Source organism: Mitosporidium daphniae (genome assembly GCF_000760515.2).
Source record: "Mitosporidium daphniae strain UGP3 chromosome Unknown contig-58, whole genome shotgun sequence".
NCBI classification, from domain to species: Eukaryota; Fungi; Microsporidia; genus Mitosporidium; species Mitosporidium daphniae.
In genome coordinates, this window is record NW_013546190.1 from 1 (window position 1) to 22,020 (window position 22,020).

Here is a 22,020-nt window from a genome sequence, read left to right on the forward strand (position 1 = left end):
ATCTGATGAAATTCCAAGCATCCAAAAAGTACTGCGGAAGTATAAAAGCACAGAATCATCCCAAGTGTCGGTAAAAAATACATTGATTCAATTCAAAGAATTGGCGGTCAAATTTGGCATCTAAATTCTCAATATTGCGGCTAAAAATATTTCCGTGAAAGGTATTTCATCAGATTGCCTCGTACCATTTTCTGGCTTTATAATTTGAGAAAGCATGTTTTATTTTTTATAAACACCAATATATCTCTCTAGTTGGGTTAGGGTTAGAGGTGGTCTTTAAAAAGGGGACGATTTCGTTAAATGAAAAAGATCTCTTTCATCGGTTGCTGGTCTCGACATGTAATTTCTTAACCGCAAGGATAGCATCATATATGCTTCAAGGCCGCAAATAACGCTTGCAGCAACGATGAATGTAAAGGCATGATCTCAAACATTATATCTTCTCTTTTTCTCGTTACATGCTCAACGCCCTTTTTTACTAGACTTAGAGCATCAATAGCTCTAGGTATTCACATTAGCAAGATATTTTCATCTAGTTCTAAGGCATTGCTTGATCCATCCTTTATGAGCACAGCAGGCTTAAATTTTGATGTTATAGTTCACAATGATAATGCTGCGATTTATTGAATTTCTGCTGCCATCCTCAACTGGAATCCTTTTGCTGACTCTAAAAACACAGCTAGGTTTTTCCTTTTTAGATTTTTGAATCTAGCCCAAATATTTCTAGGCATTATCGTTTGATATATTGGAATCAAACTTTTCAACTTTACCAAGTTGGGAATACTTGATCGAGTACTCTATAATCTTATTCTTGTCAAGGACCTTGGTAATGGCGTCTCAAGAACCTTCGCTATTTCTAAAAATGATCGTCTTCTTACTATTACTCTTAACCCAAAACTGGTTCCCTTTGGGCAGTTTTTCAATATCCCTTGGACTCTAGTTAGATCTCTTGATAAGGTATTCATCAAAATTTACGATTGGGAAAGCCGAGTTAGCGTATATGTGTTTACTCATATTCCTGACACTGGTTTCTCTATCACTGAAATTTTATCTTCCTCTGATACTTATATCTTCGTTTTGATTTGACATTTCCGCCAACTTGGCAACTGGCATCTTACTTAGCGTGATAAGTACTCCAGACGATCTTAGGTCAACAGATGGAATTAGCAGAATCATTTGGGTACCATTTGATCTTCCCGATACTTTTGTTAAACTCGCATTTTATAAAGGCTCAGAGTTGATTGCAGTGATCCAGGCGCGAGATAATCGAGCTTAAGATCTCAGCGTCTCAGAAGATGAACTTTCTACAGCCTTGCATAGGATATCTGTTTGCTGGTATGTTTTTCTAGAAGCACTACACTCAATATCCATAGTTTGATTGTTTTGCCTTTACAGCTTCAAATGCTGGATTAATGATTTATAAAAGCTCACTTGCAATTCTCGTTCAGCGGACCCGCCCGCTCCCATTCGATACTGGCTCGCCAGATGTCGCAGTCAATTTTTAACGAAGACACCTTCCAAAGTTAGACAATTTCTGGGTCTAACAGCGGAAATGTTTTCTTTAATTTTTTCCGTGCACGCACATACTGGAACATACAGTGTAAGCGCTGATTTCTCTCTTGGAGATCGCGTATCTTTTATGGGGTTAATTCTATATTGTCAACGTCCTCTTCTGAATTGCTTCAACGTTGGTTTTCTTTGTATAGATAAGGATTCAAGGAATCTTGCTGATGAAAATACTGCCATATTCTTGAGCCAAGTTGAGAAAGATAGGATCACATATGGTTTACTCAACACTAGTCAATATAGTCTTCTCATAATCAATCTCGCCATGCCTGAAATGAGTAATAAAATGTTTTTTGGACCGATTTCAGCATCAAAAACGAGTTTTGGCGCCCATTGTGTAGTTTTCACAATATCCCTTTTTCGGAAAAAGTCAAAAAAATCTAATTGTTCTACATAGGGGGGGGGTACCCTCTAAGAATAAAGCATGTTCTAAAGTTCATTGTGCGATTATCAAAACGGTAGCCAGATTAAGGATTAGGGATTTATTATAGACATATCTCCCTCTTATGTTCATCCCCACTGGTGTAGTTCTGGGGGGGGGCTCAACAAAGTTACTCTTATGCTTCCCAGAATTTTGAAAATAAATTTGGAATAGTTGGTCAAGTTTCCTTTAATTAGTCTTGGGGCAGTTACAACTAAAACCTCAACCTTTAATCATGCTGGTAGGGCTTTTTGCATGTTACTAGCAAGTATATATTGAAGGGCATGGCGTGATGTGGATGAACGATTTCTTTCTTATTCTAGAAATTGGGTACCCAAATTGGAAGAAGCGTTGGAAAGTAAGGAACATCTTTAACCGATTTATCTGCAAATCGGAGTATTTCTACTATTCAAAAAAGTTTTTGTCAAAATGCAGAACAGAGTTTCCCCTTCAATGGAGAATGATCCTTGAAAATTCAATCGAACCCTAACCTAACCCTAAACTCATCCAATCCATCTCGAAAACCATCACCATTTACAATGCTTAAAACGATTATTGCATCGTGACATAATTAATTGATATCGTGGACATGTGATCAGTTTTGAGTCACTTATTGATGTATGATGGTTGATTCGCAATGCGCGTGATTATAAATTCATATTGGCTCCATTTTAACACGCACACCCTAGGTCGATCAGACCATTCAACTTTTTTTGCAAAAGAATATGCGGCGTTTCATCTCGATTTCTAGATATATTAATGCCCTCCCAAATTGGAAAGATCTTCAAGATCAAATCGACTAACGGAGTTGATTCTTTTAAGGGCGATAGCTTGCAATCGTTTAGTCTCCTCCACTAAACGGGCAGCCCGGAAGAGCCTTTTGGTATTTAGGATAGCTTTTGAAATAGAGTTCTGTATATAAGAGTTCATTCCGGTTTACTATATCGCGTGCGAATGACTACCGTGCTTCAGGTAATCATGCAACTCTTACCCAATTCATCAAAAATCTATCAATCACCTGATTGATATCAATGGATTACGCGAACCATTTCTCCAACCGGAGGCCTTTTTGATAGCCAATTTATGTATCCGTTTTAAATATCCTTATGGATCCATGATCCTCGCCATATAAACTCTATATTTACTAGCTTGATGTGCAAGCACTCATCGATCCCAAACGCCAAACCCACCCAATTTGTGGAGCAATCCAAAGGTACTTCGATTTTGGTCGGCTTTTCACTTTGATTGCTTTTTATGTCGGCGTTAACCATTTATAATTAAAAATCCTCACATAAAGATCACTATCCTTTGCATGCATATTGCTACAACCATCTTCTACCATGCAGCTTTGCTTATTGCAATGGTTCCATTTTTGTATAAGGAAGATTAAAGAAATTGGCCTTTTGATAAAGATTACGAAATATGCATGCGAAACCCACGTCTTTAATGGATGCTTACCAGACTCCTTTCTATTTTGATCTTTTGGCGAAAGATATTGGTTCTGATCCAGAAAGTCGTCAACCGCATCTCTGGGAACGTGGAAACATTTTTATAGCCAAAGAACTTTGCATGGATGGCTAATTATTTATTGAGTTGCACCCTTAATCTGGCTAGCTTTTATTCAAGGGATATGATTTCACACAAAGGAAGTAGCGTTGAAATATCTTCAGGTACTTTTATCATTGCAGCAAATAAATGATTTGCACGTGTTTACATTGTCAGGGTCTTCAAACTCAACTTGGATCGCAGAATGGTGAAGAAAATATTTTTTACACAACAAAGACTGGCATTCTGCAAGGACGTGCTTGCTTCGTGCAAGGAGAGATTTGTCGGAATCATGCTCGCTACTTTTAACAACAACGTGAAGACTAATGGTGAACTTCTCTGAAGACAAAGACCAAATATGTAGATCATGGATCCGTGAAACGCCATTAATTTTCAAAATATCAGACTCTATCATGGAAGAGTCAATATGGAGTGGCGTTCCTACACATTATAATGGACGATATTACCCTCCATGATGACATGTATTGCTTCAGATAGGACCTTTACGGTCGTGAAAAGTACAATAAAAGAAAAGGTAAATGTACAGATGGGGTCCGCTATTTGATATTTTGGAGAGGCCCAGATGATTGCAGATGCAAAGAGAACCCCAAGGGACTGGATAAGATCGCCAATGATGTGGATAAACGCAGACCTGATATTGAGATTTGAAGGTAAAAGGGAAGCCAAAAAATTATCATGCCTATGAGCATGGGCGGGGATCTCCTCAGACTCTTTATGCCGATGTAAGGGCTCGTGTATTTCCTTGCTTAAACGGTGGAAAGTTAGGATCATAATAATGTTAATGCAAAAGCCAATAAGGGCAACAAAAAACATGAGCTTGCCATTAATTTCCTTTGGGTTTCTTATTCGGTCAATGGCTTCCAAAATAAGGGCACCAGTCAAGATCCAAATGAACGCCACTGATCCGAGAGCGCCAAGAATTTCTGCACGATGGAATCCAAAGGAATGCTTCTTGGTAGCGGGACGGAGCCCATAAACCATTGAAAGCAGCGAAATCACAAATCCGGCAATATCTGATAGCAAATGTGCCGCATCGGAGAGAATTGCAAGGGAGCCGCTCAGGATTCCCCCAATAACCTCCAATATCATGAAAGTACCGCAGATTGCAATCAGAATGGCCAAGGATTTTATGTTTTTTGCCGATCTCAGCCTTTCCTTGGCAAGTATACCGTCGTGGGAACATTCGGTGGATCCTTTTTGATCGCCAATATTGACCTGGATCATTGCAGCTAAATTTACAAATTGGGGCTTTTCTGCAATTTGTACTGATAAATTTAAATGTACGGTGCTTACTTCTCTATTGGCCGGCCAAAACAGTCATGTGCCACAAAAGACCCTTTACTGTAATTTGCGATGCGAAATTTTATCTTGGCGTTGATTGGCAGATGATCGAAATTTATCAGGAGAATTCCATGCCAACAGGAGACAGAAAAAAAGCGAATATTGTTAATGAATATCCCAAAGTAGACACACGATGCCCGAAAATTGACCTTGAAAAAAAAATTGGCCCCAGTGTGCCCCCGAAGCATTTTGGATACGTGCCCACCCTCCCTAATGCACACACATCGGCGCAGAATCTAACGCCGCTCTCGGATATCCAACCGTCGGTAGAATTTTACGGCGATATTTCAACAGCTTCTAAAAGTAAGAATCCATCAGTGGCCCCTGGATATGCAGATGCAATAACTTCGCCCAGAGATTCCCATGGCAACAATTTGCAGCCATCTCTCATTCCTAAATACCCTCAATTGCCGACATCTGGTAACAACCCCTACGAAACCAATTCTTTTTCCATGGACGACCTAGCTTTCTCCTCCATGCAGGTTGCTAATATTCCAAAAGTAAATCATGAACGCGCAGGCGCTTCATTTGATTTTTTGTCGCCTGATCACAATTATTTCGCGAATTCCACTAGTGGACCTTCAAATCCACAAGTACCATATCCTTTACACATACCACAAGCCAAAGGAAGTGATATAGGATTTAATCATGAAGCCATTATCAATGATGGGCAGCATTCTCGCCTAACGGCAAAAAACGGGTCAATCCTAGCCTATTTGGACGCAGCTGCGGCCAAAGACAGCGTAAATCTTCTTACTAAACGAAATTCGAATCTGCCATTTCGAGGTGGCAAAGTATCGTTAACCCATAAAGATCAAATTGATGCCGTTGAAGATGGAGCCTTTTTACTTCAGAGGCTGATAGAACCAACCTCGTCAGCTACTTCTAATTTATTTAAAATTAAGCGGTCCTCTAGGCCTCCAATGAGAATGGCCTGTAATGCCTGCATCCGAGGCCACAGGGCACCTTCCTGCAAGCATTACGAACGGCCTCTTCTTGCTGTAAGGCCCAGAGGCAGGCCCTCGAGTCTTTGTTCTGGCTGTCTGGAGAAAATAGTGGACTGCGCATGTTCAAACGAAGTCTCTGAAAAGGCATGCAATGGGAAAATACATGGAACTGAACCAAATCACAACATCACGAAGCTCGAAATAGATGGAAAGGTCAATCCAACCAGACTGAGCCAGTATTACAAAAAACTTCTCATACAAACCCCAGACGTGCAATTTTCAAAAAGTGATGTTCCCCTTCAAGACGAAGGCTGCTGACGCCTCCCAACCATTTGTGCCCCAAGTGCTCTAGCGTCTTACGCATGTATTTTACATGATATGCAGTAAATATTACCGGTATAAAAAATTTTAATTTTATAACCAAATTTGCTTGATCGGAAATGATGTTTCATGGCACGCCCCAAAACCTCTTGAGAGACGAATCCGGGGCAATTCTTGTAACGATTGGGCGGGAAAGAAGCTTTAGAAAGCTACGAAAGAAAACGGAGGATGCCAAACTTGCCATCTCGTCCGTATTTAACAGCTTTTTAGCCCATCGGCTTCAGGTGCTCCAATTTCGGAGTATTCTGCTTTCTCCAGCCTCTGCCTGTGCACCAATCTTGAATGGGGATGGTCGGGCTTTTCTGGAGTTTCTTGCTTTCATTAATGGCTTGAACATCGATTACCGGCCTGGTGCAAGCAATTTAAAGCACACACTTTGCTTTCTTTATTTCACCTTCTTTTCTTTGGGATTATCAACCATTCCTGGGGATGTTTTTGATGGCTCTTTTATCTCCTTTGATATGTCCAAACGCCTCTGCGAATTTGTATGTCATTCGCTTTTGAACTCGGCTGGTTCTCAAACCTTGAATCCGCAAACAAATACCATCATTCTTAGGGTTGTTGAAATGGCTCTTCTTGTAATCTTTCCTGATGACCAAAGATGTGTTTTGGCTCTTTTAAATGTCTCGGCCAAGTTTTGCACGTTAGATAAGCTATTGGTGTCAAATTCTACGCTCGTTGACCACATCTATGCTTGTCTGGTGAAAATTGAGCTCCCACCGGATTTACTTTCTGACGTGTGTTTAAAGCTTGTTCAGTTTCTTGGTCGCGATCCGCTTGTTTTTAAAAGCCTTGTTGTTGACCTTTTTGTTGCTTTAAACAAGCGCAAATCGTTTCTTCTTTCCAATGACCATTTTCTCGAAATATTCACACGCATTCGAGATTCAGATATCATTCAAGACTTCAATGAGGCTGATGAAGATAGTGCCCTGTACAACAGCCCGGTCCATGTTGATTTTGCCCGTTGGTTTTTCGCCTCTTTCTTTGCAGCAGCCTCTATGGGAAATTTGACCTCGCATCGTTGTGATCTCCTTTACGGGTATTCTATCCGGATAATCTTGAGTTTGTTCGAACTACTCCGTCAAAAGGGAGGCCCTTCCTCCTGGTTATCTGAGCTTTCCTGCGTTTTAAAACCCTTTCCACCATATATTTCATATGGCAGTATAGCGCTGATGGTCCATTTTGACGCCTTATTTTCGTATTTTGATTTTGAATTTATGTATCCCCCCCAATATGGTACCCTAGACTTTGCGGATGCTTTTTTTCATATCAAAGATATGCCTTTTTCTTCGCTGATTTCGCTGATTTATTATCAAATGCATGGAATTCTGCAGAGACGCTCCGGTCACACCGAAAGCCTTTCCTTTTCATTTTCCGCTTTAAATCTTCTATTCATTCGTATCATTCCATCAAAGATTTCCCCATTGATCGGTCGCAACTCTGTATTTTATACCTTCCTGCTTTACAAGATTTCTACGTTCATCCGAAGACTGCTGGCATCAAGTCACATTGAAATTTCGTATGGAACTTCCACTAATTTGCCCGGCGCGTGCTTTATTACCATTCCAAAGACCAAGCAGAGATTTGATCTTTCTCCGCTTTCCAAATTTATCGCTGAAAATTGCCAAATTTTCACTTCCATTTTTAAAGCCTGCTCGACGGGGACTTGTGCCCCGTCGCTTGTGTTCCTTGAAGATGACGCCGAATATATTTCCAAATTATCGACTGTTTTGCTGGTTTATTTTTACTTTTTTGTTCCGATTTCCATTCGTACCGAATATTTCAATGCATTTTTGAGCTCCGCCTCGAAAAGGTTACCTTTTTAGCCTTATTTTGTTAGAGTCAGCGAAATTCGCCCCGAAAAGCTCATCATACGAAATGGATTTGCACTTCAAGATGGGCTAAGACACTTTGTGCTTTCAAGGGAAGGCTATTTTTCCTCCTCTCCCTGGTTTATCATCTTTACTGACGAGAATGGAACCCCGGAGCCCGGTGCAGACGGCGGTGGGCTTTACCGACAATTTTTGAGCGAATCTCTTTCTAGTGTTCTTGATCCAAAAATGAAATTTTTCGAAGAGATCCATTCTAAAGAGAATTACTTGTCTTCAGCCCTGATTTTCCCCTCTTTTGAAGAACCTTGCTCAGACTTTCTGTTGTCTCTTTTCAACGACCCTTTTTTGTGTGATGTGGATACCATTTATAGGTACATGGGGCATTTGCTTGGGCGCATCGTTTTGGCCCGTCTTCCTTTAAGCGGTTTGCACATTAATATGCGCTTCCCGCTCTCTTTTTGGTGCCAGTTGCTTTCTTTACCATCGCTTCCCGAGTGCAAGATTAATGAGATGCGCGAAATTGACTCTTTTTATCTGCTCCAACTGCTCAGCCTGGATCACACACTGAAGAGCAAATCAATTTCGCCTGATGAACTGGCCATTTTTAATGATGAAGGCCTTTTGGTTGATGAAAACAATTTCCCCTGCTATCTTTTCTCCTCAATTCAAAAGAAAGTATCCAGGCCTCAAATTGCCAAAATCGCTCTCGGATTTTTCTCTCTGGTGCCGCCAGAGATTTTTTCAATCTTCAATGCCACCGAAATCTCTTGCATTATTGATGGCAGATATACGCTAGATCCTGAAAATGGAAGGATCTCGATGGACCCCTCAGCAGACCGTTTTTGCATCGATTTGAATGACTGGCGAGAGAACACCGTATATGTTCTGCCATATACCTCCCAAGATCCCACGATTGTTCTCTTTTGGAATCTCTTGAGCAAATGGGAGGGAAAAGATCTCTCTTCGTTGCTGAGATTTTGCACCGGGTATGGCTCTGGACCTTACTTGGGCTTCAAAGAGTTCAACCCGCTTTTCTGCATTGGATATGGAGGCGCATCTCCAGAACGGCTCCCAACAGCCTCTACATGTGTCCACATGTTAACATTGCCAGAGTACGCTTCTGAGGATGTAATTGAGATCAGGCTTCGAACCGCGATTGGATGCCAAAGATTCTTGCTTTCTTGATTCTCGTTTTCGCACACTTTCTTAATCGACACTATGATGATGGCTTTATTTTTGGCGACAAACCTCTACCGCGGGCAAAATTTGTACAAATACTCCATTGACAGCGCCTTCAAGCTCAAGTGTCCGTTCTCGTCCAAAATGGTCGAGGACAGCTCATCTACAATAATATTTCTCAACCTCTGCAGAGAGCTGAGCTGCCTCGCCATCCAGGGGGTGGAAAGTAGCAATGCAGCAAGCCCAGTTGCATGTGGCGCAGCCATTGAGGTTCCATTGAGTGCAAGCAAGGCCCCGGGGGCTCCGGCCACAAGGCTGAAAATGTTGCACCCTGGAGCATATATGTGAACACATCTTGTGCCTCTATTGGAGAACGGGGCAATTTGGCGATTTTCGCAATATGCGCCGACAGATAAAATCCATGGCGCCGACGCTGCTGGCGAAATGTTGCAGGCGTTTGCCGCCTGGTTTCCAGACGCAGTAATGACAAACAAATTTGCTTTCCATGCGCTCTCCAGCATTGCATTGAGAATGGAAGAGCGAGTCGATGTGATAGACAGGTTAACCAGCTCGATTGCCGCACTTTTCTTCTGCGAGATGATCCATGCAAGGCCTGCAATGACGTTGGAGACCGGGCCTGTGCCGGCGCGAAAGACTCGAACGGAGATAATAGTAGCATCTTTGGCGACGCCTGTTTCCTGGCCACCAATGATGCCAGCTACATGGGTACCATGTCCGTGCTCGTCTGTCAATGATGAGTCGGCCATGGAGGAGGTCAACGTTGGATTTGTGTCTCCCCTACGATTTGATTCGAAGATAGACCATCCACCCTCGACACGTGAGCCAAATGAGGGGAGAGAACCGTCGATACCGGTGTCTATGACATAGATGCGCACATCTTTGCCCTTAGCAAGCGGATATCGGAAGAATTGGCTTTGCTGACCTGAAATCGAGGGAAGACCCCAAGAGGGCGGGTTAGATTGTGACCCAAAAATGCATTTTCGCTCAAGCGGCACTCGAGAGGGCGAAGCTACCTCAGAAAAGGAAGGCAATGCTTCGCTGGCATTTGTGGGAAATTCTCGATCTTCGTTCATTGCACTATTTTGGCCTCCCATCAGTCCATTTCGAAGACCGAATAGGGACTTTGGGTCCAGCAAGTGATTGCCGATAGCAACTTCTGCAACAGTGTCTTCCTCGATCTCCTTTACAGCCGCATGAGCGGCCAAGAAAGAGATCTCTTCAGAAGAAAATTCCCCCACAACCCCATGCATTCCATCCACAGAAAAAGCACCTGAAATGGAGGGAGGGGCCGTTGCATGCGTGGAAAAATCTCCGGCCACCGTTCCTTCCTTTATTGACTGCAGCAAAAATTTGCTTTCCGGATCTCTGAAATTTGCAACCAACGACACAATGTGTCGCTTACGAGGGTTGATCTCATCTGCATTGCTAGCAAGCATCCCACCTTCTGCCAGCCGGTCCCAAAACATAAAGCTTTCTTCGCGCTCTGCCGTCTGCAGGATCCTTTCCAAAATCGACATATTGGCTGCAGAAAAAAGAAGAAGCTGCAAAACTAATATGAGCGGAAGCCGCCAGATGCCGGACCACGCCATGCAACAAGTAGACATGGAGGGTCTCCCGCTCCATGTTTATTTATATACCCGAACTTCCCATTTGAGCTTATCACCGCGCTGCTTATCAGACAATTCAAATGGGAGCCCTCTTGGGCTGATCATTTAATGTCCAACTTGCCTATTGCGGCGCATCATCCGCATTTATCAATCGCGAATTGGAGGAGCACCAAAGCATAAAAAATTGTTTTTAAAAATACAGCATCCCATTTTGAGGAGGGCCCCGTTGCTGGCACAAATAAATCGGTGCATTTCATCTCGAAATTGTTTGCGGGCATGTGACATGCCCACATGCAGATTAGTACAGGATTTAATAATAAATTAGACGAGTGGCTTGTGCAGCCCGATTCCATGCATTATTCCTTCCATCAAATTGAGTGGAGAAGGCAGAGTATGACTAGGGAATTCTGAAATCCGGTCGATCAGAGTCGAAGGACCCCTCCCGGCCATGAGCACCATTGTTCGTTTGGATTGGCGAGGAGAAACTGCCGCCGAAGCTGCTGCTACTTTGTCGTAAGCTTCTTCACCACCACAAGGCCCATTGACATGGCAAACTTCTGGAATTGTGACTAACTCGCCAGAGACTCTTTGCAGCACGACTGATGGAATTGGATTGGACTCCTCAATGGAGGAAGATAAAACCAAGCTCACGGTATCTTTTGGAATCTTGTTGGATGCGAGAAGCATACAGGAACCCGGTGAGCCCCAATTAGATTCCGTGCTGCTGCCTCGAGTATCGTTGGCCCTCCAGAAGAAAAGTGGGCCTCCCGGTAACCCAACGGCCAGACCATCTCTATTTGATGCAAGCAAAAGGGCACCTTGAACTTCTTTGAGCCTTAGAGACCAGACAGGAGTTATCTCAGGTATCTTATATAATGAAATGAGCCCATGAGCACGCGACGCGAGCACCAAGGCTTTTTCAGGGATAACATTAAGCGAGTCAAACCGTGGGTCAATCGAAGTGCACGATTTCAAATGAAGCCCTGGCGCAATTTCATAAATGGAGAGCCATGTAGAGATACCTTTAGGACAGGCAGTGATCAAGGCCAATGTGTTTGAAATAACCAGTTCCATGGCGATCATGGGGTTGCCTCTTGGCTGGCGAAGGATCAACTGCCGTTGGATTGCCTTTGCAGAAACTTTCCACAGCGAAAGTTGACCATCTGGCAAACCAAGAACGAAAGAATCACCACCTTCAAGAGGACCTGAAAGAAAAATACGAGAAGGTTGGTTTACGGACAAGCGGTGTGATTCTGTTATCTTGCAGGGACGTTCTTCTGCAGATGAGACAAAGATCCAATCTGCATTCTCATTTTGTCTCCACAATGCCAGTTGTAAAGTGGAGGACTCGTTGTTTTTCATCACGACAACGACTTCTGTAGGCGAGAGAGCAAGAGAAGCCGAGTAGGAGAGGAGCGAGGGAATTCCTGGTATTCTCTGAATGCCTGTAGGCATGCCCCCAAGGATATGGCTACAGCGAGAGCTCTTTTCTTGGATGACTTGAATTCCCTCTGGAGAGGGAATCAAAATTGTTCCTGGAAATTTGGAATTGCACTGTAGAGGATATGAAAATGCAGGTTTTTGGCCAAAGTAATTCTCCGATGCACCGCCTGTTTCTTCTTTAAGTTTACTTTGGTCACTTTGAACAAAAGCAGGGCCATTTCTATGCAGCAACAGTAGCGAGCTCGAGGCTGGATCTAGGGGAGAGTATGTTGGCAATAGCCGCAATGAGTTATCGCTAGTCACAACTGCCATTTTACCGGACGGCGATATTGAGATATATTTAAACGCCGCTCCAAACCCTGGAAGAGTTGTCGAGGGGCGAGTTGTCCGTGCATATTTGGGGTTAAACGCGGCGGATGAGTCCGAGATTGTTCGTAGAAATGGGTTGAGCGGTGAATTCCAATGGCAAAGAACACCTTCGGATGCACCACTGAAAAGCGATTTTGACGCCCTCTGCCATTCCATAGCGACGACTGGAGACGAATGCCAATGAAGTGTTGTCAGCAGAGCTTGCTTTTCGGTATTCATTAAATAAAGGGCTATCACACCGTTGGAAAACCCGACCACCAGCACGCTTTTCATCACGGACAACATTGAAACCGGGTGTGACTTGTATTTTGGAGAGAGCTCAAAACAAAGCGGCTTTGAATGCCATTCAGAGTCCTTTACGTAGAAAAGCATAAACATGTTGCTGTTTTTACAAAGAACACAAAAAGCTTCGCATCCTTTCATTTCGGCAGGTACTGGTTTTCCAGAAGGATGAAGGCGGAGCGGCTGCATAGCAGATATTGGCGACGAATATCGCCTGCTATATATTTCAAGATCGAACAATGGCCCAACTTCTGATAGCCTATAAATACGAATAATGGAGCCTCCCGATTTTTTGACCCTATCGGTTGCGTTCATTGCTATAGCAAAAATCGATGTAGGATGGTGTGAGAATGCAGATATCGAAAACGACGGGAATGAATGCAAAACAGTTAATGAGCTGCCACTTATCCATTGCAATATGTGTCCTTCTGATGTTCCCAGAAATAGCCTTCCCGGCGTTTGGGAAATGGCGTCGATATAGTACATACATGTGATTGTGGCTGAGGCTGGGACCATGGTTGAGAAGGAGATCTCGGTTGATGAAACATTGTCCTTTTTAAATACTTCAAATGAACGCAATCCGGTTACAGAGATAAGTTTGTTATCAGACGTAAAAAGAGGACGGGTAACCTGATAATTGGCATTGTAAATGGGCGGCATGGAGAAAAAACAAAAATTTCCAAATTATTATTAATGTCCAGATTTGAATTCAAAATTTTCAGTTAATATTTACTATTTGCAAAATTAAAATTATGTTAATATAATTATTACACAGACCCTAAAGTGTGCATTCTTGGTTTAGGGGAATAATTGCCGCCTGCCACGCGGTAGACCCGGGTTCGATTCCCGGAGAATGCATTTTGGGTTTTTTAAATTTAATGTCAATTGCAGATTCCTTGGTATCTTTGATCGTAGATTTTGAAAATAACAAGACCAATCCGCTTTACCTATCTTCATCGCTTGATGGCATTTTGGAGTTGAAATTTCCCTTTTTGTCGGTGTATGAAGTGTGCAATGACCATTTTGAATTTTTGGAGGCTCTTTCGGTTTTTCAGTATTTCCCCTCCCCTGGTTCGTCCCATGGAATTTCCCCTATTGTTGTTACTGCGGTGAAAAAGATATTTTCCTCTTCCCCTTCATCATTAAGTCCGCTTAATAGTTGGTGCCTCGTAAGACTGGACCCATTGGTCCTGGAGGCATCTGAATGCATTCCCTCTACGGAGGCATTCCAAAGGAAACTTATCAAGGCCAACACAGATATATTGTAATTCTTTTGTTTCATAATTACTAGCTACCGACAACCGCGACACTCTTTGTTTAGAGAATGTAGTGCTGGATTTGCTCAACTGGCTACCCAGCTTCTGATCCCAGGCTATTGTTTAGAACATTTGCTTTGCCACTATTTAGGAGAATATGACCTTGACCCCTTTAGAGGGGTTTCTGTTTTCGTTTCAATCCTATCCGCACAGCTAGACTCATATTGGATTGCATATTGCATGTCCAACTCGCTAGTTGTTCCCCATCAAGCAGCGACTGTGACGCATAAAAAAGCCCTGTCTCCAGAGTTCTTGCAGACTCATCTTCTAAATTTATTTGATTCAAAAGCACTTCTCAATATCATGTTCCCGGTTCTTTGTCTAAAGCTTGAAACGACGGAGAGTTTGGGGCTGTTCATTATTGTTGCCATATACTGTTCTCGCACTGAAAAGCCGGTTTCTGCTCTTCGTCAGTTTACTCCCTTCATTAAGCTACAGGAACATTGGGCTTTGTTTTTCCTCGCAGTGGCAATTGTATATAGTTCAAATTTAAGTCAAATCAAGCATGCGGACATCTCAGAAGAATTTTCGTTTTCCATGAAGCCAACTAAGAGCATTCCAATGGAGATTGAAGATTTTCTGAACGCTCAACTTGGCTCATCTGAGTGGAGCTCGTGGCCCCAGTGGATTTTGAAACTGATTGCGTTTTTCAGAACTGGATGGATGCAAAGTGCACATTCTAGCGGGCAGCCTGTATATAAGGCCATTGCAGCATTAACAGGCATGTATGGAAACTCTGCACTTGGCTTTTTTTGCGCTGTCAAGTTTGATGAGAAAGACTTCCGTCAATTGCCCTTGGATGCCATATGCTTCGTGTACTTTCCTTCTTCTCTGTTGATTTTTTTGATTGATAATTTCGGATCCAAAGAGCCATGGGCTCCAGTACTTTTGGGAACAGTGCTTGGGCTGGTCGTTTGTCTTAAGAGAGAGTCATCGTTGACTTTGCATCAACATCTTTGGAACTCCGCTATCGGGGCGTTTCCCACCGAGACCAGATACCAAATGTATGACTTTGCATCTCTGATAAAAACTAACACGTTTGATTCATCCATTCCCGTTAGAAGGCTTTTGAGAAGAATTTCATCTGACAATGTGAGTTTGATGAAGACCGAATTTCTGGACACGCTTCATCAAGCCGATGTGTTCTTATCGGTTTCCGTGATTATAGACCAGATTTCTGCATATGAAAATCTTGGGGATCCCCTTGTCGGCATACTGGGTGGCGATGATAATGCCGAGCATACGCTTTCAAATTTGTATGCAGATGTATTTTCATGGACCATTTTATCCAAACATCTGCTGCAAAAGGCCCCCGAAATGCGCTTGAAAGAAGATGGCCTCCATGTGAGGCCCTGGCTGACAAGTTTGACTTTGTATCTTTATTGCCATTAGATTTATCCTCGTTTACCTCGAAGCTGCTTTCGTTTGAAAAAAGGATGGATCTCGGTCCGTTTTTGCAATATTTAGCCTCAATAACAAACTCCGATGATCCGGGGCTGTTAGCCGATCTTTATGCCTTTCTTCCAGGGATTTTGTCAAGAATCGGCGGAATACCCCCCATTCTTGAGGAGCTTTCAGCATCGCAGATTTCATGTCTTGCTGGCGGAAAGCTTTTAAAATTTTGTTCGCAGCAATGTCCCAGCGACTATTTTGCGACAAGGCACTCTGTGCCCCGCATACTACAAGCCGCAACTCCCCATCTCATTTGTCAGCTATGGATTTCGCTGGCATTGCTTCCCATCCGTTTGGTGTCTGTAGAGAGGGGAGGGCATGTGAAGGCCTTATCTTGGCTAATTGATTCGCTTTGTAGAACTTTTTTGCAGTTCACAGAGGCTGTCTCTATTTGGATCAAATCTGAGGATGATGTTCCGGACCTCAGATCGCAAATGATTGACATTCTTTTCCCTTCTCCTATGAATGTTGATTTTGCATCTGGCGACGACTCCGTGCTATCTTGCTTTTGCTCGCAAACAGGACTTGATCTATCGAGAGCAATGCTAATCATCAACACGCTATCGATGGAAGAGAAGCCCAATTATAGGATTGTGGATGGTATTTTTTGGAAGCTATCGCTTTCCAACATAAAGTTTCCGGAATCAGAGTATGATAGGCTGATCGCCCTGCTTGAAGAGCAGCCTTTTTCTTCATCCCACTCATTACAAGGAAAAAGGGATCGCGTGATGCTTGCTTCTCTTCGGTCATCAATTTTGGCCGAAAAATTGCTTCAAGAATCTTTGCTATTTAAGTTTGATTCGCAAGATTGCCGCACAAAGGAGCACTCCTATTGTATCGACAGGGGTCTCTGCTGCTGGCAAAGTGAATTTGACATCCTTGAACGTGCAATTATTCCTCGTGTGCTCCTTTCACTTTCGGACGCTATATTTTGCGCATATTGGATCCAAAAGTGCCATGAGGCCGAATGGCCGCTTTCTACTCTCATTCTCCTTGATCGTCTATTTGGCGTGTCGATCGTCTTGCTTTCCGGGCTCTCTTTGCAGGAATCCATCAACTTTGGCCGATTTCTACGAGTTATTCTGGAGTGGCTGTCATCGATTTCTCACATCAATATACAAGATCTCCCCTCAGAGGCAGTAGACACGCTTGCTTTTGCTTATTCCGTGTCAGGTCATAAGCTCGGATTTTGCCCCCATATCAGGCGGACAAGGCGAATGGTCCTAAACACCGCTTCTGTGGACTCCAATTTAGAGTCAGCTAGAATTTGCACCGAACCCAGTGCTAGCCCCATCGTTAATGATGAAAACATCTCGGCCACTTCTGAGTTGGTTCTTGGCTCAGATCCTTCCGAAAATGCGGCAGAAGAAACCCCCACCTGCGACGGTTATGCAAATTCTTCCTGTTTGCATGCATCTTCTGAAGATGCAGCGGCCACCAGATCGACAAAGTTCTGCTCCATGCTGTCAAATGCGACCTCCGCTGCTACTTCTGATCCGTTATCGTTTTCGCAATTTGGCTCTGTCTTTCGCAAGTGGCATATCAAGCTTTATAGGAGCTTTGCAAAGGTGCTAAATTTAACCTCCCATTGTAGAGAAAACTACACGTCTTATTGCCGAACCCGGAATGCGCTGGTGGTTTTAACGCTGTTGGTTGATTCCGTATTTCCTGTGCTCGATACCCATGGGATGGGACTAGAACGACTTATCTCTCCTCTGGCTACGACGTCGAAAGACTCCACTTCATCTTCAAATGATAATGAGGATATTCGGCTGCTTGCCAAACGATGCTTGTCTCTTCTTAGAGCCCGCTCCGTATGCTGGATATCCTCTGTAAGTACAGCGACATCTGCAGGCGCCGTGACATCTGCAAACGCAGCTCCAGACATCAAGACTCCCGTTCTTTCGTCCCCTTTACTCGATCTGTCTTCGGCCAACTCCATTGCTTTGCCGGTAACAGCAACAATGGCAGCAACCCCGGAGCCAGTGGAACTCGCACCGGTGCAAAAACAAATCTTGGAAAAAATCAAAGACGTTGTTAATTCATCTCCAAGCAAAAAGGAGTCATCATCAAAACCCCCTTCAGCCAAAGATACCATCCTCAAAGAGCCATATAAATCTTCCTCAAAATCCGAGCCTTCTAAAAAGGAAAGCTCTTCGATTAAGGAGGAAAGAATGAGAGGAGCGCCCTTCCCACGCGGACCATTAAAGGAAAGGCGATCTGGCCAAGCCGATGTGCCACGTTCTAACGTTCCGGGCGATAGTCTACGCCCCGGCGTCAATGAATCTTCCCGTGCGCCCATAGGCGACTCGACAGCTCATCATCGTAGTCATCGTTTTGAAGATGAGGATCGCTCTTCCTCCTCCTCATCCTCGTCAAGGCCTGCAATAAGGTCCTTTTCATCTTCATCCTCTTCTTCTGACAGAAAGCGTCGCCAGGACCCAAGGATGCCCTCGCGTCGTTATTAGCGTGTTGGGTTTATTTTCGCAACGATTTATTCTTGCCTGCCTACACCTTATTTTATAAACTTATTTGCTAAATCCGATCGACATCTTCTGTTTGTTGCTGCTGCGACCATCATCCATCACCATCCAAGTTAGAAAATAAGAGAACCGCACATGTAATTTTATTTGGATACAGGCTCAAGGAGAACCACGCCCTCAAGTACAGGGCTGAGAGCAGAGTATGCCTCATTAGCAMGCTCTGCCCTCTCAGAATAAGATAAGATCACAGGGGTAGCATGCGTCTGAAAACCGGTGATGGTCTTTGGACGTCCGGCCTGTCCTACAACATCAACTGCTTGACCGACGCGGACGGAAACATTCAGCGGTTCCAATGTTTTTGCGTCAAGAGTCATCAAGAATCGAGGGTAAAGAGCTGGCACAAGCAGGAAAAAAAGACCCGGATTTTTATCAATCAGAAATTCCGGTCCAAGGGAGAGAAAGATGGAGCAAATCGAAATCAGAGCCATCAACGACGGCTTACAAATGAGCGATTTGTGAGCGTGAAGCGGCGAAGCATGAAGGATTCCTTTTCCGGAATGCAAAAGCCCTTGTGCGAAACGCACCCCAAATAACAGATGGCCATCCCGAGAATAATACGAGGCCAGTGACCTGAGCATAATGGCCAGACGAGAATTATTTGTTCCCGCTCCAATCAGACCGAGGCCAAAGATGGCGCTCATGGCCACGGCCGTGTCATGGTCGTGAGAATATTTGGAAAGCGTCTCTAGAATGATTGTCTTGGGTGCTGAAACTGACAATAGCCCCATAGCCAATGGGACGGCACGGCGGATCGAAATATCACCATAGTGCATCTAAAAATCAAACAGCAGCAAATACCAAATGCCCAAGAAGCCTAAATGACATCTCAGTACCGATCTCTTCTCCCATTGCAATAGCGGCAAGAGCAATGACAGCATATGGTCTTCCATGACCCGGATCTGGGTGCTCATTTTTTGCATCTTGCTGCTCTTTTTGGCTCTTGTTTTGTAAACAAAGAGACGTAACTGCCTCTTGGATTTTCAATACATTTCCAGACCCGGCATAGGACATCATCATGATAAGAGTCTCGGCCTGTTTTACCGTAGGAGCATGCGAAATCACACGAATCGATTCAAGAACGACGTCAATCATATCGTCGCTATCAACACTGCTTTTTTCGTCGACATAATATTCAGAAGAGCGGGAAAGGAAAAGGAAGGACAGTCCAAGCAACATAAGCTGCACAAATGGATGCTCCAATTCGCTTTCTTGCAAGCTCATCAGGCTCTGTATTATGGTTGAGGTAATCTCTGGATTTCCACTGCCACCGAAAATCAGCCCCAATGCAAGAGAAGCCAAACCAAGGATCTCCAAATTGAGAGGGGAATCCTCAGAAACATCCAAAAGAGGAAGAAGTACATGAAGCAGTGGTTCTTTTCTTGTCCCAATATAAGCAATACCGAGCCTATGCTAAATTATACAAAAATAATACCCAATGATGGCAGACATCCGAATGTTGTGATCGATGCCGGGTGAAAGGGATTCTGAAAGTAAGGCCATGGCTGGCTCAGCTTCATTTTCCACGTTACAAGAAACGATCCCAATCGCCAAAAGAGCGCCCGCCTATTGTCAAATCAAAAGAAAATAGAATACCCTAACATTTGCATCCCCCGATTCTAGAAACTTGTCCAAATGTGATAATGCCACTTCAACGTTCCACAGGTGCATTAGCCCAATGCTTGCAATATTACAAATCAATGCTAAAAACAATAAAAGCCGATTTTAACGAACCATTTCCCCGAGCCTGCAACAGTCGTGATTCTCCCTCCGCTCCAAGAATCAGCTTGTCACTCCCAAATCCGGCATTTAAAAGTCCATTGACAAAAATAGAAGCCAGATCTTCTTTAGCAGGATCAGCAGGTACGAGAAGAGATGAAAATCTTCCCGGATTTTCTAAATGACGCTTGTAGACTTCTTCTGGGCTTTTGGGCTCTGTGACCTTAAACTCGGAAGCCAAGATGCTAAAGAAATGTGAAAGCTTTGAATTTGTTAAAATCTGCATTAGTTCCCGTTCTTCCGTTTCATCCATACAATGAGATACGTCTGGAATTATGCGCTCACGGGCCAGCATAAAGGAAAGCTGCCTTTTTAGGCCCCTAGAAGGTTAAAAAGACCAATTAGAAATACTTTTCGGCATTTGTGAAATCTTCTTGGATGGCCTGTAGATCCCCCAGGCGTAAAGCAATCAGCATTGCCTTTGGCACATCCTTGACTTTACGGTAGACTCCATGTATTACTCGAAGCAGCTTTTCATCATCAGGAGATGCCTCATAACCAACACATCTAGAATTATGGATCGGAGTTTGCAATGGTTACGAGGTGAGATAGAGGGCAATTCGTTGATAATTTCTAGCATCAACAAGAGAAGTTAATTGGGATAAGATTTCAACTTCTACTGCCAAATCACACGCATCGGCATCTGCATTATGCGCTAAGAAAAAAGGTAACAGTTCAGACGCCAAAGCTTGCAACTTTAAGCGGAGCGAATAATTTTCGAAGGCCTCTTCATATTCTCCCATGATCTCCATTGATAAGTGGCTTGAAAAATATTAAAACTCCCCATAGTTACCTGACATATTCGTGGCCCCAAGCGCCGGGTGCTTCCGCAGAGGCTCCGTGCATCCGGTAATGGAGGGTCAAACGCTGATCCTGTTCCCCATATGCCATGCTAAGCACAGACAAAATATCGGAAAGCTTTGCCTAAATGGAAGATGCCGTTTTACACGGAAAACAATACCTGATTTGAGTGGTCCATTGCCACCTGCTTTCCATCATGCAAATTCCGAAGTTGGGAATAATGGTCTTTCAGATATTTGATTGGCTTTGGAACACTAGTCATTGAAGTGGTTGCATTTTTGATTGCACTGGCAAGTGCATCAAGCGCTGCATTTACCACGCTTTGATCAACATCCTTAATGAAAGAAAGCCGTGAATACCTGGACACGCTCTACAAGAAGTTGGAGTTGCTCCTTCAGTAATCTGTCTTCCTCAGACTATGGTAAACATAAATGGGATATAGATTACGATTTCAGAATCAACATCCTTCTTCCCCGGTTCCGGATTAGCGTGAGAAGCTGGTGCAGTTGGGTGAAGGGAAGAAGAAGATTGTTGTAGGGGATTATTAGCGTCCATTTGATAAAATTAAATTTTCAAATTCCTTTATTTTGCATGTTTACAGATTGTATTCAGCAGCCTGCCTATAAGGCTGTTTCGTGGCTTATGAAGAACGGCAATATTTCAAATTGAAGCTTGATCCACTCGCTTTCAAAGGGCGCTGGCTTGTTTGTGCTTACAGCCTCAGGGGTGTCTCCAAAAAGGTAAACCCCTTGTGGGTATGAAGAGGGAGTAATCTCGGCCAAGGTAGTTATCACAATGTCTTCCTCATTTCCGGCCAAAGTGATGTTCATTTTAAAGCCTTCTGGGGCACTTCTGATCAATATATCCTTGGCCCTGTGAATGTCCTGCCCGTCGATCACATGCGACCATACTGTGTCAATCGCATAGGATTCTATCACTTTCCCCTCCCTGTCGAGTAGATCAAATTCGATTATGCCTGAACCATTTGTGTTGTGCGCAATCAGCCCGATCATTGCAAGAATTATTAGGACGAGCTTCATTTTGCAAAATAAAGTTTTGACCTCTGATGTGATGATATTCCCCAACGCCGAAACTTTAATTTCAAAGCGACATGTAAACCCCATCCCAGCGTCATATTGTATGCTACAAATTGGCACAGCTTGCCATGTTTATTAAC

At 43.5% G+C, this 22,020-nt stretch overlaps 10 protein-coding genes across 10 annotated transcripts; 4 read left to right on the top strand and 6 right to left on the bottom strand.

Annotated features, from left to right (window-relative positions):
• Positions 1-3,597: 3,597 nt before the first annotated feature.
• On the bottom strand, positions 3,598-4,777 carry DI09_58p10 (cation efflux family protein; the record flags this gene model as incomplete). The annotated part of the gene is made up of 3 exons (XM_013381716.1): positions 3,598-3,660; positions 3,702-3,973; positions 4,000-4,777. The coding sequence occupies 3 exons, from the start codon at positions 4,775-4,777 to the stop codon at positions 3,598-3,600; spliced, it is 1,113 nt and encodes a 370-aa protein (XP_013237170.1).
• A 95-nt stretch (positions 4,778-4,872) lies between these two features.
• On the top strand, positions 4,873-6,159 carry DI09_58p20 (nutritional copper sensing transcription factor Cuf1; the record flags this gene model as incomplete). Its single annotated transcript, XM_013381717.1, has 1 exon — positions 4,873-6,159. One exon carries the CDS (start codon positions 4,873-4,875, stop codon positions 6,157-6,159), a length of 1,287 nt encoding a protein of 428 aa, XP_013237171.1.
• Positions 6,160-6,281: 122 nt separating this feature from the next.
• On the top strand, positions 6,282-9,239 carry DI09_58p30 (ubiquitin-protein ligase E3; the record flags this gene model as incomplete). The annotated part of the gene is made up of 2 exons (XM_013381718.1): positions 6,282-7,958; positions 8,049-9,239. 2 exons carry the CDS (start codon positions 6,282-6,284, stop codon positions 9,237-9,239), a joined length of 2,868 nt encoding a protein of 955 aa, XP_013237172.1.
• A 65-nt stretch (positions 9,240-9,304) lies between these two features.
• DI09_58p40 (uncharacterized protein) lies at positions 9,305-10,720 on the bottom strand (the record flags this gene model as incomplete). The annotated part of the gene is made up of 1 exon (XM_013381719.1): positions 9,305-10,720. The coding sequence occupies one exon, from the start codon at positions 10,718-10,720 to the stop codon at positions 9,305-9,307; it is 1,416 nt and encodes a 471-aa protein (XP_013237173.1).
• Positions 10,721-11,182: 462 nt separating this feature from the next.
• DI09_58p50 (uncharacterized protein) lies at positions 11,183-13,615 on the bottom strand (the record flags this gene model as incomplete). The annotated part of the gene is made up of 1 exon (XM_013381720.1): positions 11,183-13,615. One exon carries the CDS (start codon positions 13,613-13,615, stop codon positions 11,183-11,185), a length of 2,433 nt encoding a protein of 810 aa, XP_013237174.1.
• Positions 13,616-13,833: 218 nt separating this feature from the next.
• DI09_58p60 (uncharacterized protein) lies at positions 13,834-15,663 on the top strand (the record flags this gene model as incomplete). Its single annotated transcript, XM_013381721.1, has 2 exons — positions 13,834-14,219; positions 14,277-15,663. The coding sequence occupies 2 exons, from the start codon at positions 13,834-13,836 to the stop codon at positions 15,661-15,663; spliced, it is 1,773 nt and encodes a 590-aa protein (XP_013237175.1).
• A 44-nt stretch (positions 15,664-15,707) lies between these two features.
• DI09_58p70 (uncharacterized protein) lies at positions 15,708-18,191 on the top strand (the record flags this gene model as incomplete). The annotated part of the gene is made up of 1 exon (XM_013381722.1): positions 15,708-18,191. One exon carries the CDS (start codon positions 15,708-15,710, stop codon positions 18,189-18,191), a length of 2,484 nt encoding a protein of 827 aa, XP_013237176.1.
• Positions 18,192-18,349: 158 nt separating this feature from the next.
• Positions 18,350-19,039, bottom strand: DI09_58p80 (26S proteasome regulatory subunit Rpn1-like protein; the record flags this gene model as incomplete). The annotated part of the gene is made up of 1 exon (XM_013381723.1): positions 18,350-19,039. The coding sequence occupies one exon, from the start codon at positions 19,037-19,039 to the stop codon at positions 18,350-18,352; it is 690 nt and encodes a 229-aa protein (XP_013237177.1).
• Positions 19,040-19,046: 7 nt separating this feature from the next.
• Positions 19,047-21,398, bottom strand: DI09_58p90 (uncharacterized protein; the record flags this gene model as incomplete). The annotated part of the gene is made up of 8 exons (XM_013381724.1): positions 19,047-19,644; positions 19,699-19,829; positions 19,866-19,882; positions 19,998-20,350; positions 20,394-20,549; positions 20,836-20,966; positions 21,004-21,177; positions 21,291-21,398. The coding sequence occupies 8 exons, from the start codon at positions 21,396-21,398 to the stop codon at positions 19,047-19,049; spliced, it is 1,668 nt and encodes a 555-aa protein (XP_013237178.1).
• Positions 21,399-21,463: 65 nt separating this feature from the next.
• Positions 21,464-21,856, bottom strand: DI09_58p100 (uncharacterized protein; the record flags this gene model as incomplete). Its single annotated transcript, XM_013381711.1, has 1 exon — positions 21,464-21,856. The coding sequence occupies one exon, from the start codon at positions 21,854-21,856 to the stop codon at positions 21,464-21,466; it is 393 nt and encodes a 130-aa protein (XP_013237165.1).
• Positions 21,857-22,020: the final 164 nt, after the last annotated feature.